Consider the following 18,901-nt stretch of genomic DNA (forward strand, 5'->3'; position numbering starts at 1 on the left):
ACGGGGTGCCCCGAAGAAACAAGCTGTCAACCACACGCGCCATTTTAATTAGTTCTGAGGCACATCTGCTAAATACAGCCCCATCTAAATCCTGCAGCAAAGAAATATGTAAATTTTCGTTAAAGGTCACAGTCGCGACGCGAGCAACACTATACGTGAGTGAATCAGTGAAAGAGGGAGAGGGAGCGAGCGACTGCGTGCGTACGTACGTTTGAGCAGGGCGCGTTTATGCGCACAAATTGTTCCCGTGCCTTACTTTCTTTCAGTGCGCACGAAGAGCCTAGCGTAAGTCTCCCGCACCAACGAAGAAACTCAACAACGCCCCAGAGACGAACCTTGACAGGTGAGCATCGGAAAGTGCAGACGAGAAAAACGACAAAGTCGTCGGAAACGAAGAGGACCATCGATTTTTCCTGGCTCCATCCCCCAGCGTTCACTTCTCAGCCACGCCGCTGCCTTCGCAGAAAAGTGAGGAAAACGAACAGTTCGGACAGCGTGGGATTTGCTGCAGGAAGACGACAAAGGCGGTTAGCGGCTGGGGAGACGGCCGAATCTGTTCCGCGACACGGAGGAAACAGAAGCGGCAGAAAAAAATATATATAGACGAACGAGGAACGACACCCTGAAAGAAAGCTAGGTCACCAAGAGGCACAATAAAAGCAGACAACTTTTGACACCCATCCTCTCTTCTCAGTACGAGTCGAAGGACTTGTCTCGAGATCAATCTCCGAAGCCCTATAATGCCCTGTCTACCCTGCTGACAAGTTACATTCCGAACTCAATGCGTTAACCTCACTAAGGGTGACATTTTGTTGAAGCCACACTCCGCGTATGCTTTGATTGCAGACATGCGTTTTGCACAACGCTCTGCGAGAACTCAGGAACTGGACTGAGGTTGAAATACCAAGCCTTCCGGAAGGTGTCCGCGGAGTGGTCTCACCTTCATATTTGCGCAGCGAGATAGGACTAGGCAAGAGACACATGCATGCGCGGGAGCGGCTTCGAAGTCGCAATTCTCGATACTTCTGCGGTCACCGTACGCTACTTCGAATTACCGAAAAGCAGCGGAGTGAAGAAGTGTGTCGCCTCCCGGTTCGAGCCACGCTTCGCTCCCGACTCGCAGCAGTACAGCCCATCAACAGTGCCCCTTAGCACAGCCTGGAGCCGTAACCACCGTCTCTACTCGTGCTCCTAACGGCGCGACGAGCGCTGCGGCCTTACGAATGCTGAGCAATGACGACAGTAACCTAAACAAGCCTGCAAATTCAGTGTTTTGCTGCTGCAGGTTCTTTTAATTGAAATGCAAATTTTGCGAACTGAGACACTAGGAATATGTCGGCTAGTCCATGTGCCCTTCCCATCGTCGGTAAGCAACTAACGGCACTAGCTGTTTCCCCTCCGCAGCACTATACGACCCAGAAAATTGCACAAGTTGTCCAAGCACACAGCCAATGTCGAATTCACTCGCTGATAAAAACGGATACACAACAGTAGATACAACGGGTTTCCACGCTGTGACCCCCGTATACGTGAGGCCGAGCATACAGGGTCTGCGCGATTAAACGAATACTTCTTTCTAGCTATTTAGATAACAGGAGAATGTCAATCAAAAAGGAAACATCCATTTGATTGACATTCCGCTCCATGATTCGTGTTGCCGCTGCCGCGGGTAGCGGAGAATGCAATGTATACGGGGTTTGACGACCCGAAGCTCCGCATGGGCTGTGACCGACGCCGAATTAATTTAAACCGCCTGAGGCACTTTGACATGCACTGACGTCGCACAACACACGGGCGTTTTTGCATTTCGCCTCTGCCGAAATGCCGCACTGCCACTCCATCCCGCGACATAGCAATCTGAGCAGCCAAACGCCGTTTTTCTTTTTTTTTTTTTGGGGGGGGGGGGGGGGGGGGGGTACTTAGTCTTCGACAACTTTCCCTCGAAGTCGCATATTAATAACGTAACATCTGAGGCTCACCGTGCCTTCAAATAATTACGCGAAAACTTTCCCTTGTATACAGTGATGATTTAAACAAATTCTACAAACCACTTATGTTCCCTCCCAGCTTGATTATGCTTGATCTATTTGGGGCACCAGTCGTACAAAGTTAATACAGATCTTGAAGGCAGTACAAAACCGCCAGCCCGCATCAGCGTATACAATTTCAACCTGACAGCCAGCTAGTTTAACACACATGACGTGCCTATTAACCTCCTACTATTATGCGCTACCAGAAGACTGTCACGCATCAGTCTTTTTCAAAAAATCTTTTATCGGAACAGTTTTTTACGAGCTCTTTCGGTCAGGCCAGCACCTTTCTTGTATTCTCGTAGCAATCTGAATCTGAAAGTATACAGCTTTCTAGCACTGTCAAGTAAGTCAACTCTTCACTATTAAAACTACAGCAAGGAACTTTTTGTAAGTAGAAAACTATAGCAACAACTGACACAAGTTATTTCACGCGGTTTATTCCTGCGAGTGTGCGCGCGTGTTTGTGTGTGTCAGCACAGAAGACAGATCAGTCTATCACTCAGGGTAAATAAGCATGAAGTTGTGACAAAAGCAAGCTATACTCGAAGCCCGGTACCATTACGAGGTTGTCACTGACAAGCATACATCACAAAGACGAAAAGGCAAGCTGTTACGGCTACAGCTTTTGGCATTCCTTGTTTTTATACAAAATAAACTGCACAGTACAAGACATAAACACAAAAAACTGCAGGCGGTAATTAGCCGGCTACGAACTTCCTATCAAGCGAAACAAAAATGAGAAAATGTATTCAGCTAAATCGAGAGAGGCCGAAGACACTACGAGGTTGCATTTAGGCGCGCGCAGGCGCTCTCGCAAATGCACTGAACAGCTCGGAAAGTAGGTGCATTGTCTGCGATCAACCAAAATGCAAACTCCGCAGGAAGAAATCTTAGCTCAACAAAGCTACACCTACAGCGTTTCCCCAAGGCTGTTCAGTAGAGAAAAACGAAATACAAAACAATTCCCAAAAAGCTCTCTCGCTGAAGCGCACACGGTGGTTCCGCTACTCGCAATTTACTGGAGCCCGAGTGACCCAGCCTAAAGCTCGAATCGACCCCATAGTCGATTCGAACACATCCGTTGTTTTTCCCCCATTTTTTCTTAGCAACCAACCAGTTCCCATTGCCGACACTGCCGCCTTATCTTCAGAGACAGGAAGCAGAGCGCTAGCATTAGCGTTAGCTTCAAAATCTGCACGCAGACACTTCGCGCTAGGACAGCAAGCGAGCTTTTCTGGCGGTTCGCATCGTCAGCGCCACGAGAGAGAAAGGCAGCGATAAGGACGGCTTTCTCGTGGGCCGCGCGACTGCTTATCGGAGGCGACGCTGCCGAGGGTCATAGAGAACCGCGCTACACTTACTGCACCGCAGAAGGACGACCTGCGGTCAGCGTCTAATCTCGAGCAATACGCTCGCCCGCCGCGGGCTATCCACTAACAGCGCCGGTGTTCACGTGCTCAAAGAGCTTTTTTTTTTCGACGTTGCAAACGAAATTGAACCGAACGCTACCAAAACGACATATTCGAATGTCTCACTGACGTCGATGGTTGATTGATTACTCATGGTAACGGATCACCGAAGCAAAAAAAAAAAATGAGGCGTGTTCTGCGAGCCATCGACAGTGCGGGTACCGCGGCTTACTTGCTCGCGCTAACGTGCGTGCAGCAAGTCAAACAACGCAGACAGACAAACTCGTCGTTTGCATAAGTAGCGCGAAATCGCTATCGTGTGCGCTGTACGGACTCTCATATTGTTCGAGTTTCTCATAAAGTCGGTGCAATGAACAGCAAATGCCGCAATGTATCTCCTAAGCATGTTGCGCCGCTGAAATTCTGCGAGTTATACAGGAGTTGCGACACTGTACACGCAAGGCCCGCACCATCAAGTTTTACTGCCTCCACAGTTTTACTTATCGACCAGTTTCACTAGAATGGCCTGTCACACGAACACAAAAATGAATCTGATGGCCGCTGCTCGCAAAAGAAAAGAACCGTTGTCTTTTCTTTCTCGAGTCGCACAATAATCTCAATAAAGAAAAATCAATTTAAGCTATGCAGTAAAGTCAGGAGAAGGGGAAGACACTGTATGAGGCACTTTATGACCACACTGTCTTCAACTCTCTGCTTTCTACGATAATCTTTACCCCTTGTACATACCTAGCTTTCTGAGTTTTATTGTTTTTCTCGGCGATTATTCCCTTGTTGCAGAACGTATCAGGAATCACCGTACGTGCGACAAGTCCTGGTACGTTCGGTAACCACCGCTCAGTAATGGCGCAAAAGCGGGCACGTGAAATACTGCCCCCTGTCCAAAAACATACCTGAGAAACATGGCGTTTCCCTGGAGCTCCGAAAGTACGTCGTCCATGCTCTTCTGCTTGGTCACAAGGGGCCTGCCCGAGCCCCGGGTAAAACGTTCCGTCATTTTTTGTCGACTTCAGACGACAGGCAACGCCGTTCACCGAAAAGAAGCGGGAGCCGTCTTTCACAAAAACGTGGTATCCTCAACAGTGGGCGCGACGAGTCCCTCGGTCTCTTCACTCGCGAGCACAAGTTCCACGTCGGAGACAGTTACAGCGACCGCCATCGCTTGGCCATGTCGCGGAAACACCGATGAAACGCACCTTTCACGCACCTGCACCGGACGTCCACCGTAAAAAAAGCTAGGCAACGGGAGCAGCAACGGCGGCCCGTGCGGCGAGGGGTGCGCGCATCATGACAAGATTTTGGGCTTCCGCGGAGGCGTCGAACTCGTTTCACTGGCCGCCTTTAAGCCGCTCCCAGACAGTGCGCCGTCATCCCGAAAGGACGGGCCGATCGCCGGCGGATTCCGGAACCTCCGTGGCGGCAGGAAGCCTCGCCCTCGGAGGCACTCTCTTGTCGGAAGAGTCCGGCATTCCTCGCGCGGGGGTCAGGGGTCGAATGCGAAAGCCGATCCCGGCGGTCAGCAGCCGCCGAGCTCTTTCGAGCGCGCTCCTCTTTCTGCGGCTCCTTCCCTCCCCTCCCGCAACGCCCAGTTCCAAGCTCCGCTGCTGTAGTTGTTTACCGCTTCGTTCCGGATACCCTCAGCCCTTGAATAGCCGGAGCAATGGCAGGACCGGCAGCAACAACAATCGGCGAGGATGAAAAGCGAGCTTGCGTAACTGAAGGCGCCCGAGTCGGCCGCGCCTGCCGCTAGCTCCCTTTATTTTGGTCCCACCAAACAGAAAGCCCTGTTTTCTGGCCAACAGGGCCGGTGGAAATGCGAGCACCGCTAGACCGCTCCGTTGTCTCCAGTCAGCGAAATAGGACTAAGAAACGACGCCAACAACAGCGACAGGAGCGGATGAAGGTGAGAGAAAAAATTAAACTGAGGTTCCGAAGTCCCCAAGCCTCGGCGTATCACAGCAAAGTTGCCACGAAAGAAACCACACTAACAGACCGATGCCCCTGGAGACAACCACGGCAAAGCCCTCACTGAAAGAATAGCGTCTCCGCAGTGCGCTACAGGGCTACAGCCAGTCCGTACTATCGGGAGCTAACCGACAGGGGAGACACGCAATATGAAGAAGGGCACGCGAGAGAGGGGAACTACAAAGGGAGTCTCTTCACCTGATCAAATGTGGCCGCCGGAGCTCGCTTTCAAACATGAGTCACAGATCCAACAGTCGGTCCGTGTCGCCGACACGACGGCACCGCTGTCGCGCGCGCAAAGAGAATCGCTGGCGACGCAGCTGACGAACAGATGGAGCGCCGCAACGAGCCGAGGTACAAATGGAATAGGGAACGAGCTACGAAACGAGGTTAGGCCTTCGTCCGGCGCCCTGCCGACGATACGCGATGAGCAGGACAAAAACAAGCAATCGGGAAAGGGACACTGCGCTGCCCGCAAACAAACCACTACAACAGCGGCTGCGAATGTGCGAAGGAGGAGGTTACACCCCAAAAAGACCCACCGCGCTAACCAGCTCGCTCACGGTGGTCCCTGCGTGGAACACGCTCAAAAAGCGAAGACGGCGCCAAGTCTGGAACGTCAGCTCTCGCTTTCGCCCCCGGCTCGGCCGCCGCGATAAAGGAAGCAAAAGCAGAGCGAAAAGCAATGTGACAAAGAGATGAAGGCAGAGAACACGCACACAATGCACCGGGTATAATAACGGTGCTCCTTATTCTCTTTCCGAGAGGCGAGTGCGGACCAAGCTGGCGACAGCGAAGACAATGCGAGGAGGCTGCCCGGCAGCTCAAAGTGCTCGCGGAAAAGTTTCTTCCTCGAGGCGGCGCAGCTCTTGCTTGCGAGTCACGGCGTTTATTCAGAAAAGGCGGCAGAGAGTGAGCGGCGTACGCGCCCCGCTGAAAGAAGAGCAGCAGCCCCAACACGTTCCTGCTTTGCTCGAAACACGGAGGGAAAGAAAAAAGGCTGGAAGTGCGAGGTGTGCTCGCAACAAAGGACCTCTTTCTTTCTTCTCCCACTCGAAGGCAGCGGCGCAATCTTTTGTTTCAGAAACAGCTCGGACTCCGGGTATAGCCCTCGTGTCACTCATGCAGATGCGCGGACACTCGAAAATGAGCGCGTCGCGAATACAGCACTGGAATCAAGGCTACAAATGGAGAACGATTCGAAGGGCCTGGACTGCCTCGCTAACGAAAACGCACAGTGAGCGTAACGCTTTCGTAATGCTGTCGCACGGTGTGCTGCAAAAATAGCAAAGCTCCGACCAGCCGTGCGCTTAACACGAGGAGCACAACGTATCGCTGAGCTGGCGAGCGTTGGACTGTCCGATAACGCTTGCTGACTTTAGTTTGAAACCACGTGGTAGCCAACGTAATACGACCAGCCTAATGTTAACCGTTTTTTCTTACACCCAGCATGACAGCCTAACGAGTTTATGAAACAGTCTAGGTGGTACGCTGTTAAAAAAAAGTATGCACAAGACAAAAACGCAGTTCAAACTCCGAACACAAAGGGACAGAACAAGGAGTACGAATGCACGAAGTTTTAGAGACCGCGATACGAAGCATCGAACGGTTACCGAAACGGGTACATCCGAAGTTCCCCAAAACGGCAGCAATCGAAATGGCGAGAGCCCACACAGATAACAAAGCACGAGAAAATCAGATTGACCGTGAGCCCCGGGCCTGCAGTAACTAGACACCACGTCAGAGCCCGGCCAGCACGAACACAAACACTCACGTACGGGTCACGCGGTCACCGATACACGCGCGCACACACGAAGTACAAGCGCGCACAGGAGTAAACAAACGTAGACACGTAGACTCCGTCTCGTTGCTACCTGACGAAACTCAACGGTACCGCGCTGAAGGGTACATCACATCGAGCACACCACCGCGCGGTGGACAAACCACCACCGCCGGCGCCGCCACAAAACACCTCCACTTAGCGGAACCTCCGCCAGAGCCAGTGCGCGACTCTTCTCTCCTCGCCAAAACCGAAAAACGTGCGGGCGCGGGCGACCTACTGCGCGTGCGCAAACTGTTTGACGACGCTGCCGCCGGCAGCGGCGCCTGACGCTGGGGTCAGGAAGCTCGCTCAAGCGAAAAACGCCACAGCCGCTGGCAGCAGCAACGGCCGCGCGCCGCCCAACCGACGCTCCCGCGTCGTGCACGCCCTGCGCTCGCAGCTGGTGTCTGTCGTGCCCGTGAGAAGAAGAAAAAAAGAGGCAGAAAACTGGGAATACAGACAGCTCGTCCAGCCCGATCAATATTCTGCTCTCGAGAAAAGGTGACACGTTCAGAGACCGGGTCTCGACACTTTGGTTCGGCATTTGCGATTCCACGGCACAGATGAAAAATTTGAAATCTGCCACTTATTTTTATGCTCGCTGTCACACGGACTCCTAGTGAATTCATTTGACAGTTCGTGACAACCCTGTAAAACGTGGCTCGCGTGCGTTTACGCATGTGATACGCGAATATGTCATGGGTGTAATGCTGTAATGCAAGAAGTCCATACAGCCAAGTCGCATATATGCCCCAAATGTCAACCAAGCCAAGAAAATGCGTAAGAAAGCATACGTTCAGATCGAAACTCTCATGGTGCACACTGCAGATGACGGCATGTAAAAACCAGCGGCTGTTAACAGCTTGAATAATTACCGCTTCGACGCAGTAAAAACTCTGATAAGAGTGGAGCGCCGGGAATGAAATGGCGGTCAGCCTACATGCCACGTCCCACGCGGACTGTGTGCTTTTAAGAGGGTGGTGTGCGTCACAGGCGTTGAAATGAGCTAAGCCAAACAAGATAAATGCGACATCAGCACAACTCGGCGATATACATCCTTGTATGGACGCTGGAATGTATCATCTACGCTTCCCTATCGTTAAACTTTATTTTCAGCAACTTCAACTAATTAGCAAAAAACGGCTACAGTTTGCGCGTTACTTGGAGAAAGAAAACTACTCTGGATGCAGCGGATTTAAATTCCATGACACACGAGCAGGCGACTGTGGAAGACGCTAGAGCGCGAGTTGGGCTCAGTTGCGCCAAACGCTTACAGTGGGCCCAAAACAGGAAAAAGAAACTGATTCAGAACATCAATCTGCAGAGACAGCCTTGGAAAAAAAAAAAGCACATCCGGCTCGACAAGTTCAAAGCCTTGGCGACATGGCCATTCCCGCGCCGCGAGCAGTTACTAAAGGTGGAACATTAGCGAAGGGGCAATCAAAATATCACACACACACGCACACGCACGCACGCGCGCGCGCACACACACACACACACATACACACACGCCCCCCCCCCACACACACATACACACACACACACACATACACACACACAAAGTTACTGATGCTTTCATGAATGCGATTGAAACGCTACGCTGGCTTTGGGAACCAGCGTGCTCTGGTAACATTTCACGACTGACGATACAAAGCGCTAATACTCTATTAAAATAGTTTCCGCGGAGATGCATCACATTTCTAGCTACATCGGACCAACTAGATCGAATAAAAGTGTTGCTCAAGCCCTATCGTTTCGCGCACACCAGATATACAAGGGATACTGAAAGCGTATGAATGAAGCGACGGCTCATAGAATGTTTCGACATCGTCTAGCTCGCCCCTTCCGCGCCGCAGTATCCCTCTTCTGCATCCCTCCGAGATCCCACCCGTGCCCAAGGGAGCTGCATGCAACTGCGACCACACAGCGGCCACTGCGCCCTCTCGATCTGCGTTGTAAGTTGTAGCCCACCAGGACACACCTATTCTTCACAACCCGGACGTGGGTCGCGTAATAAAATGCTCCACTCACTTCGAAAGAACAAGTATCTGCGCGTGTCTGGAGCGTTATAAATGACAGAGAGGGGCCAGGACAGAAGTCGGGGCGTAACTCCCGGCGCGCCTGGACGTGTCAAGGCTCATCCGGTTAATGCACAGACATCTCGGGCGCTGCCCGTTCAGGCTCACTTAGATGCTTTAATTTAGCCAGCCACATACGCGCGCTGCGTCCGTGACCTAGCTTAAGGGTGCGCATGAATTCCTTTCGAAGAAAGTACGAAGAAACGATATGCGCGTACGCTCTGAACGGTGTTTAGACGGACTGAAACACGCTTAACAGCGGTGCTTGGGCACAAGGAAGCATCACGAGTTTACAGGATAGATAATTAGTGCACCTTGAAAGAGGGCTACTAAATGGCTACAAGCAAGAGACGTTTTCCTCACAAACAAAAAAAAAAACACAAAAAAAACGATACATATCAGGATTTTCGTCGCACATAGCCTCCATGTATGACGTGCGATTGGGTTTAACAGAAGTATGCCATATCCCAACAAAGAAAGCCAAGAGTTTATGGCGTTTTCTTCTGTCGCTGACTGTCAAAACTATACAAGAGGAGGAAGGACAAGCATGTTTTTTTTTCTCTCATCTAGAAGTGGCTATTGCGCAGTCCCTCCGCGAAGGAAAGGAATAAATACAAAGCTGGTACTTGAATGTTTCGATCTAAACTCAAAGGAAAGTGGATAGCGCAATTCACTGATAACTCCTGCGTATGTTAGCGGCGGACACACCACAGTGCTTTCGCGAGAGGAAAGCATGCAGTCTGAAGTCCGCAGTATAAATAAGGCTTGGGGGATGGTTTCAGTTTTTAACCACTGTGAATTGATTATAGCCCAGCGGTGAAGAAATTGAGGATACATAAACCATCGGAAGCTGTGTTACAAAAACACTTCTGCTCTTGGTGAAGGCTGACTTCCGGCTCCCAATTCATATTCACATGCCTTATACATACTGTGCTTCAGAGCAGGGCAGATTTTCAGCAGGTATTCGCGTGGAACTCTCGACAAGCACGTTTCTGTTGGAAAAGCGATCGTCAGCTGTTTCGGGACCTCCAGCTATAGTTAATCGCAACTCTCTTGATTCGTATTTTTTAGGAAAAAATGCCGGGCTTCAGCCAAAATTCGATAACTTCCGCCGTGCGCAACGCTCGGTACGTATCGTGTTTTTTATACAGAAAAAAAAAAAGGCCGAATCTGGCGTGATATGCCTCAACGCGAGCGCCTGCCAGTCGCTTTTCCGACATGTCTGCCGATGCGGTCGTACCAATTTTCGCACCTGTGTGCACAGGCACGGCAAGTGACAGGGCTACACACAGTTATGAGGCAAGGGTGAGAGGAAAAGTGCACACTCCTCGATCCACCCCGACGTCTCGCACAAGTAACACACGAGCTCTCGCCCCGAGCTGTCAGTGCGCGACAGGATCGCGCGCTCTGCGCACTGTGGTGCAACAAAACTCGGGCGGCATATGGGCGCTGTGACCGCGACTGCACCGGCGAAGACGCACCTTCCTCGCGAAGAAAACGCGCGCGCGGGAAGAGGCGCTCGGCGAAAGGGAAAGGGAGACGAACTTGCTGGGCGGGGGCCCCAGGAACGTCGGCCCGCACGGCGCGCAGCAGAGCCCATCTTTTATGCATTCGGCGCCGAGGCATCGCACGGTGGCGGCAGAGCTGCCGTGCGGTGATGGAAGGCCGCAGCGCCGCACTACGCCGCCGCGAAAGGGCCCGGATATATATGTGTGTGTGTGTGTGCCTCCATATTCTGCGCTGGGCGGTGTGCAAATCTGCCTCGCATATAGTTACGCGCAGCAGCCCGAGTCTCCCGATTTCCTCGCACGGTCTTTCTATGCGCTGTACATACGAGTGAGTGTTCTTTCCTGATCACTAATTTGACAACAGCCTCCCCCCCCCCCCCCCCCCCCCCCCCCCATGATCCGAAAAGAACAACACACTGAGTCCGCGCTGCGAGCACAGTTCAGGAGCGGTCGCGTCGAACTTAAGAGGCGACAGAGATTGCACATCGGACAGACGTTCTCCGTGCTAAAGTCAACTGCGCTGCGGCGAGATATGGCCTGCCTGCATGCCTATGGTGCACAAATTTCAACTCAGAGATTGATGGATGAGCGATATATGTAGAAAACAAAATTCCTATAAGAAGGGAAGCCCTGTACATTCGGCGAGTCGAGGGGCACAGTCAAGAAATAAACTAAGCTCGCGAAGTAAGCAGCGCCCTCGTCCTCTGCACGTCGCCGCACTCTCGGGCAACAGCCAATATTGGAACGCTTCCGATATCGAAAAGAGCGACGGAATGATCGACTCAATTCGAAACCTGACGTCATGAAACGCGAATGAGGCCAATTTCCCGTATACTTCCGAGCACCAGAGCAAGAGGGCCGGTGCTGGACAGGCGATACGACGGGAGAGGGCACGATTGACTCGACTTGCCCCGCCACAGGAAACGACTTCATCGGCAAGGAGGGAGAAGCGTCACCGAAGCCTTTCTTAACCTTTTATTTTAAAAAAAAAAAAACTGCAGCGACGCACACAGTATCCTCAGATCTTAAATGCGCTCACGATTGGTGGAAAGCGATGCAGCAAGGATCACAAGCTGATCTAGTAAGTTTTGGCTAGTACTGCGCACGCGCAATGCAAAACAAATTGGCTGCACTCAGTACTAGCCCCCCCCCCCCCCCCTCCCTTCGGCTATTGTAACAGCAAAATATAGGTATCGGAGTATTAACGCGGCGATTAGGAAAATGTAGTAGACATTATTCAGCGTCACGAACGGCGCGTGCTAGTGTCTGCGAAAAAATAAGGATCGATAATAACCTCTTTTCGAATGCAGGGCCTGGTTAGGATTTCAAGCCGCAGCAGATGGATGATTTCAACCACGGCAAAATTAGAAAAAACAGAAAAAGAAATCTGCTCTAATGAGAATCCGCGCACGTTGGTTGTCATGTTGGCCTGCCGGTGGAAGATTTTCTGATCGTGCAGTTAGGTCACACCTCTTCGACCACCACTACTACTGCTGCTGCTGATAAAAACTACTCCTACAACTATTACTACTACTAATACTACTATTGTTCACAGGACAGCAAGAAAACAGAAAAACAGTAAATTGGTTTGGGTAAGAGGCGACAAAACGTTTGCTAAGAAATATGAGCAGGAAAGATGAGCAAGGTTTTCGAGTGAATCGTGAAGCGGACAAAAGGCAAAATAAAATGAGCGCCGCTTCATCAACTTGGCGAAGTTTTTCTCACTGGCTTCGGTCCAAACTCGGACACAAAATTTACTTTGAGCCGCCGCGGTGGCTCAGTGGCTATGGTGCTCGGCTGCTGACCCAAAAGACGCGGGTTCGATCCCGGCCGCGGCGGCTAGAATTTCTTTGGAGGAGAAATTCTAGAGGCCCGTGTACTGTGCGATGTCAGTGCACGTTAAAGAACCCCAGGTGGTCGAAATTTCCGGAGCCCTTCACTACGGCGTCTCTCATAGCCTTAGTCGCTTTGGGACGTTAAACCCCACAAAACCAAACCAAAATTTACTTTGATTAATGTTAACATTCGTAGCCTACGCAAATACTGAAACGGGTTCAGAATTATTGCAGGGGATGCCATTTGTTTCGCAGATATATATTTGTGTTAATAGAAACAAATGCTCCAGATTCTTGCCTAGATCTGTTTACGCTTAATCGTTACCGATCAACGTTTCCTACCCGTTCTTCGCGCAGAGAGCGTGGCACTGATGTTTTTTTTTTCTTCGCGACACGTTTGATGCATCTAAAATTGATATGCGATTTGCGCATACAGAACGCCTAGCTTTAAAGCTGGGCGCCAGGCTAACATCACTAACTCTGCTTACAATTTACCGGCCGCCATTAAATAGCATCAGCAGTTTCTGGAAATGGAAGTAATTTTACCCAGGAATAGCTCTGTAGGTCAGTTCTGTATAGCTGGAGACGAATATATACTCTACGTTCCACAACTACTTTTCTGGTAGATTACCAAGCAGTTCTTTCAGCTTTCGGCACAGAAAGCATTGGCAACACGCCTTCTCAACATTTAGCAAATTGTTACTTTGCTGCCCGCGTTTCTTTGATGGTACTGCTTGCAACAAGGTGGGGTGGTCAACTTCGGACGCTGCGGGTAATAACTTGTATAGTTGACCAGCGCAAATCAGACATTTCAATCGCTAACTTTCACTAATCACATGCGTGTGGGTCTAATCCCCCTGATTTAGTTTATTCTATGCTCTGTCAACAGTTTAAAAACATTTCAGCAAGCTTGTAAACGGGTCATGCGCATAAAGCGAAGACATCATCATACCTGGCTTAATCCAGCAATTACGCAGGAGAATTCTCCCACGGACCGGTTATAGAAGCGTCGTAAAAGCTCGCCTAAAACTCTTGAACTTCGGACGGACTATACAAGGCAGCAATAAAAAGAGTCGTTGCTCTTATTCGTTCCGCCAAACGGTAATACTTCCAAGAGCAGTTTAGCTGCCCCGCCAAAACCTGGTCAATGATTAATCACAAAAATGATGGAATTTTTTCACTACACTTTTTTCTCGTGACCCTCAGGAAAGAGCTCCAATTTTTATTACACACTTCTCACGCGTTTCCGAGACGCATTCATTTTTTTTGTTGTTTTTTTTCCACGGGAAAGCTCTTCTTTGACCAATAACAGTTTCCGCCTTTTTATCGAAACCGTCGGTAGAAGACCTTGCATGCAGAAATCTCCAGAACATACTACTTTTTGTCTTTAACGGATCTTTATAGACTGCCGTAATACCGAGAATTAAAAAAAAAACGACTACAATGAGACCCATATACAATGGTGGAAAAATGGAGAACACTGAAAGTTACAGACTACTTTAACGCTTTTACCTATACTTTCCCGAAATTGCAGAGAAAAATTATGCTAGAGTGCATTACTTTATTTTGCAAAAAATAAAAAAAAGAATCTGTTCCATCTGATCGAAAGTTTTGTTTCATAGAGGGCTGCAGCCTGTTTTCAGTACTCGAAGAATTCTCGGATGAGTTGCACGCGGCTTTTGATTGGAATCTGTTTGCCTGTTCCCTATTTCTAAACATCGCGAATGCTTTCTACGCTTTAAAACCCAAAACATTACTTTAAAAAAAATTGCACTTCCTCGGATTTAGGGACCGTTTCACGACCTTTTGAAAAATTACTAGGTTGGTCTCAAGTAGTAGTCTTCAGCAATACCACAGCTGCCGGCAGCCGACAGAGTTTGAAAGCTGCACCTTAGGTGTTTATTTTGACACCGCTGCTCTTCAGTTTATTTATAAATGAATTCACGTCAGCAGTATCCAACTGCTTGGTCTTTCAGTACGCGGGCGATATACTGTTCTGCTGAAGACACACATTTCCTGCAACACTGCAGTTGCTTCACTGCAAGAAAAAGTCTGAAGTGCGATGAAATGGTTTTATGTGAACGACCTTTCGGTGGACCAACACAAAAAAGAAATTATGAGGCTTCAGAAACACGCTGAAAATATTCTCTTTTCTTGCCGGAGCGACACACGGGCTTTGAAGGACGCTGTAGTGGAAAGTTTAGAATTAATTTAGAGCACCCGGGATTCGTTAACGTGCGCTGACATCGCACAGAAAACGCCGGTGTTGGGTTCTCTCCTGCACCGAAATTCGGCCACGATCGAACCCGCGACGTGGTGATCAGCAGCCGAACGTGAAAGCCACTGAGCCACCACGGAGGGTAGAAACTCGTTGCAGACAACTGTATTGATTGCAGCCTCCCCCCCAATACTTTCTTTTTTAGAGTGTCACATTGGCGAGGACCGTCATTGCATTCCAGTTGAATGCGTAATTTACATAAAATATCTAGGTGTATACTCCGATAGTAACCTCCCAACAGAAGCTTGGCGCATACATTCATAGTAGACTGCGGAGCACTGCACGGTTATTGTCCATAGTTAAATCTTCCATGCCTTCATTTGTAAAAAAAGTGTGGCACGCTATTTCATACTGTATCCTATAGGGCATGGAATTATTCTGCTCGTGCATCGTTCTCAACGGTGGCATTAACATATAAGCGCTATTCTACAAAGCATTGCGTATGACTATGAGCATTCCTTTGCCTTAGATGTCTACTTAATTACATTGGTATTCCTTCTTTTGAGAGTTTGTACAAACAAACCGCTGTTCTTGGACATATTTTTACAGTAACACTTTTAAAACTGAATTGGTAGCTCCCAGAGCGTTACGCAACGATCAAAGCTACGTTGTTCCCCGGTGTTCAACAAGATACGGTAAACCAAAGCGATGTGTGTATGTGCCTACAATTTTCGATAATCTTCCTTTAAAGCTAACGTCTAAACCTAACCTTAAACGGATGTCAAAAACACTTTGGCGTTTTGCGGTTCCAAAGTACGCACGGGATGTACTACCTTGCAAGTTACACATGGTATATTTTATTTCTGAATCTTTTCTGCGCGTGTACTTATTTGAAATGTTCACATTTTTCTTAGCGTTTGCCGATGCATCCGGGCATGACATCGGAAGCCTCCTGCTGATTTTGACAGGCCCGATTGTCTGAGCATTGACTTCGCTGTGGCAATAAACATTATTATCATTACTACTCGGTTTCGTTATGGCATGGAGCAGCAGAATCCCCGGGGCTTCACCCGTGAACTCTGACCAAAGCAGGACGAAGTATCCCACATAACGCGTCTCCATCCAAGCCAGTTAGATTAAAGCAAACAAACAAACAAGAAAAGAAAACTGCGTAGAAGCTCTTCCGTTCGCAAGGTGCACGCCACATTCCTGAACGTTTGCGTAAAGAAGCGCCGAAGACGAAAACACCGCCGTGCAGGGTGAACTTACTCGAGGTGACGTACCCGCGATGACGCGAGAGGGGGCATATTTATTTAGCAGCGACGCAAAGTTTCCAGCGCGGTGTTTTCGTGGGTGTTCTCTCGCCGACCCGAAATTCTTGTCGCATCAAGGCGCGCGCCGCTTACGACGTCAGGACGCGTTCCGAAATAAGCCGATGAAAGTAAAGAAGGTTTTCCTTCGACCGCAGGCAAATCATAACTCGGAGAACGACTGCATCTGCGTCACACTCCCTTACGTACATTTCTTTTTTTTTGGCGCAGCAGTTTTTACACTGCGTCACTCTGCCTGCCGCCTTGGCTTGAGACGACACTGCCCTCCTTCCGTGTACGCATATTATATATATATATATATATATATATATATATATATATATATATATATATATATATGCGCACCGACTTGAAAGATAACGCGCGAAGTGGTAGCGCCGGTGCATTACGCTCACGTATACGCAAACACACACACGTCAAGTAAACACGCGGTGCGCATGAGGCGGCGATACGAGCCCAAAGCAACGCCCCGGCGAATGACATCGTCCGCGGGCCCAAGTAGATGCGCAACCGATCAGTTCCGAGTGAGCGATCGTCCGGGCGCCAGACGCATGCGCGTGCATGATGCAGCACGGGCCTTCCGTGCCGCCGGGGGAAAATTTCTGCTGGACGCCCTATTTCGCCGGTTCGCTGCGCGCACTGCACCCTCGCCCAGGGCGGAGGAGAGGCCCCGGAGAATCCCGAAAGCGCACCTGACTGCCTTGACTCGCCGAACTGCGTTTGGTCGAGTTGATTGAAAGCGCTGGTCCACGCCGGTGGCACCGTTTCGTTTAGCCTCGCTCTCGGTGCTGAAGTGACGCGCGAATGAAGAGGGGGCGCGTCGCAGGCGTGCGTGTTACTTCCGAAAGGAGGCAGTGGATACAGGGGAGCTCGTTCCAGAAACCCTGCTGGCGAACTGGCAACCCTCGGGGCGGGAGGAAAAAGAGAAAGCACCGGAAAGCCCCAGAGGCGCTGGTATACAGCGTCACAGTGCTGGGCTCCTGCAAAGCCAGAGAGATAAAAACGGAAGAAAGAGGGTGGGAAACACGGGTTCCGCGGGGAAAAAAGCGCTCACGGAAGTCAGCCGAATTCAGGAAGGAGATGTATATAGACATGATGCCAAGTATGACTGCAACAGGACATCTAGCAGGAACTTCCCCACTTCGATGAGACCGCCATGTCCAAAAGCGCGAACGAACGCTGCGAGGTATAAGCCGGCGTCTTGGCTCTCGTGACTGGCGAAAGTGGCATGGGTGCCGCCTAAACTCGAACTCCTGCACGGACAGCTGCATGACACCGACGTCTGTATATCAACCCTTGGGCACATTACTTAAAGTCCATCTCCGTAGTGAATCCTCCGACGCTTATCGATTTTCGCTTAGTGTTGCGCCTTGTGGGCCACTGCCGAAAAGAATCCGGTATCATTCTCACAGCTCTCGAATCACCGACCGGATTTCCTCGCGCGTTCGTATACTGCGTAGACACGTGAATGGGTGAAACGGGATATACTCCAGGAACGTGGCCCTATGAGTATTTGGCGCTGACAATGTCTGTGCTGCCAGCACGCTTTTCAGCGCCTCCTGAAGCATGTATCGTCTTTTTCAAAAGTAACCAGGCAACGTGGTTTGTTTCTTAGCGGAGCACTTATGGCACCCTTTAAGTTCTAAATCAGCGTATGTCAAGGAGAATTCTCACCTTTCGAGACCTTTCAGTCTTCTGGGGTGTCGTAAGGGCTCCACCGTACGGCTGAGAAACAAACCCTGTTACAATGCTTAGAGAATGACGGCGCCATTTATTAATGGCCTAGGGTTCCAGACAATATATACGATATCTTTCTTTTGGATCGTGGTTTACTTTTCATGTCTCAGAAAATTGCGTCAAACACAGAAGGCAGCAACATATGTTACCAATGTACACCGGAGCGCGCAGTTCGAGATCTCTGAACAAGAGTGGACACGACTCTATGCTACATCGCGGAGCACAGTTTACCACTGGACACGCTTGCTCGTAGTATACATATAGCGTTTCGTCCGCAGGACGGCATTTCACAAAAATGTTATGAAGCGTCTCTTGGACGGCAAAAACTTCGGACGTCTTTCTTACGATCTACAGGTATAGGTTCGGTCCGACGAAATGGCGTGTGCTTGCGGCCCCTATGCTTCGGTTTGGTTTGGTTTGGTTCGGTTTATGGGGGTTTAACGTCCTAAAGCGACTCGGGTTATGAGGGACGCCATAGTGAAGGGCTCCGGAAATTTCGACCACCTGGGGTTCTTTGACGTGCACTGACATCGCACAGTACACGGGCCTCTACATTTCGCCTCCGTCGAAATTCTACCGCCACGGCCGGGATCGAACCCGCGTCTTTCGGGTCAGCAGCCGAGCACCATGCTCTTTCATCAGGTGTGAGGAATCGAAGAAAGCACATCGCGCGGTGCTCCAACACAGTGATGACTCGATGCACCAGAGTAGCGTACGAAGTGACGACAATCGCAAGTACACTGCTCGCGTTGTTCTTGCTTGCTATGCGCATTTTTTTTTTTTTTCACCCTGTCCCGCGAAGCGGGGAAGCAGATCTCTGGCGTCGCAGAACATCTTGCCCGCACGAGACTTGGACCTTGTCAGTCTGCCTTTAAGACTTTCGTCAGCTCGTCAGTTTTCGCAGAGTTTTCCCAGCGCCTCGCTTGTGGGCCCGCGCCGTTTCCCTC

The 18,901-nt window shown here is 50.1% G+C and overlaps 1 protein-coding gene across 6 annotated transcripts in view; it reads right to left on the minus strand.

Annotated features, from left to right (window-relative positions):
* The window catches only part of LOC149354866 (rap guanine nucleotide exchange factor 6-like), a 602,352-nt gene that overhangs the window by 200,701 nt on the left and 382,750 nt on the right, over nucleotides 1–18,901 (minus strand). The window contains exon 1 of one of the 6 annotated variants that reach the window (XM_089583524.1): nucleotides 4,354–7,444. The exons of the other annotated variants lie outside the window; for them this stretch is intronic. Coding sequence (XP_089439650.1) covers nucleotides 4,354–4,457 — 104 coding nt within the window. The 5' untranslated portion in view covers nucleotides 4,458–7,444. Of the gene's footprint in view, nucleotides 1–4,353; nucleotides 7,445–18,901 lie in introns of those variants that run through there. 6 annotated transcript variants of the gene reach the window in all.

Source organism: Amblyomma mixtum, chromosome 3, assembly GCF_055824585.1.
Source record: "Amblyomma mixtum isolate Tamu chromosome 3, ASM5582458v1, whole genome shotgun sequence".
Taxonomy (NCBI): domain Eukaryota; kingdom Metazoa; phylum Arthropoda; class Arachnida; order Ixodida; family Ixodidae; genus Amblyomma; species Amblyomma mixtum.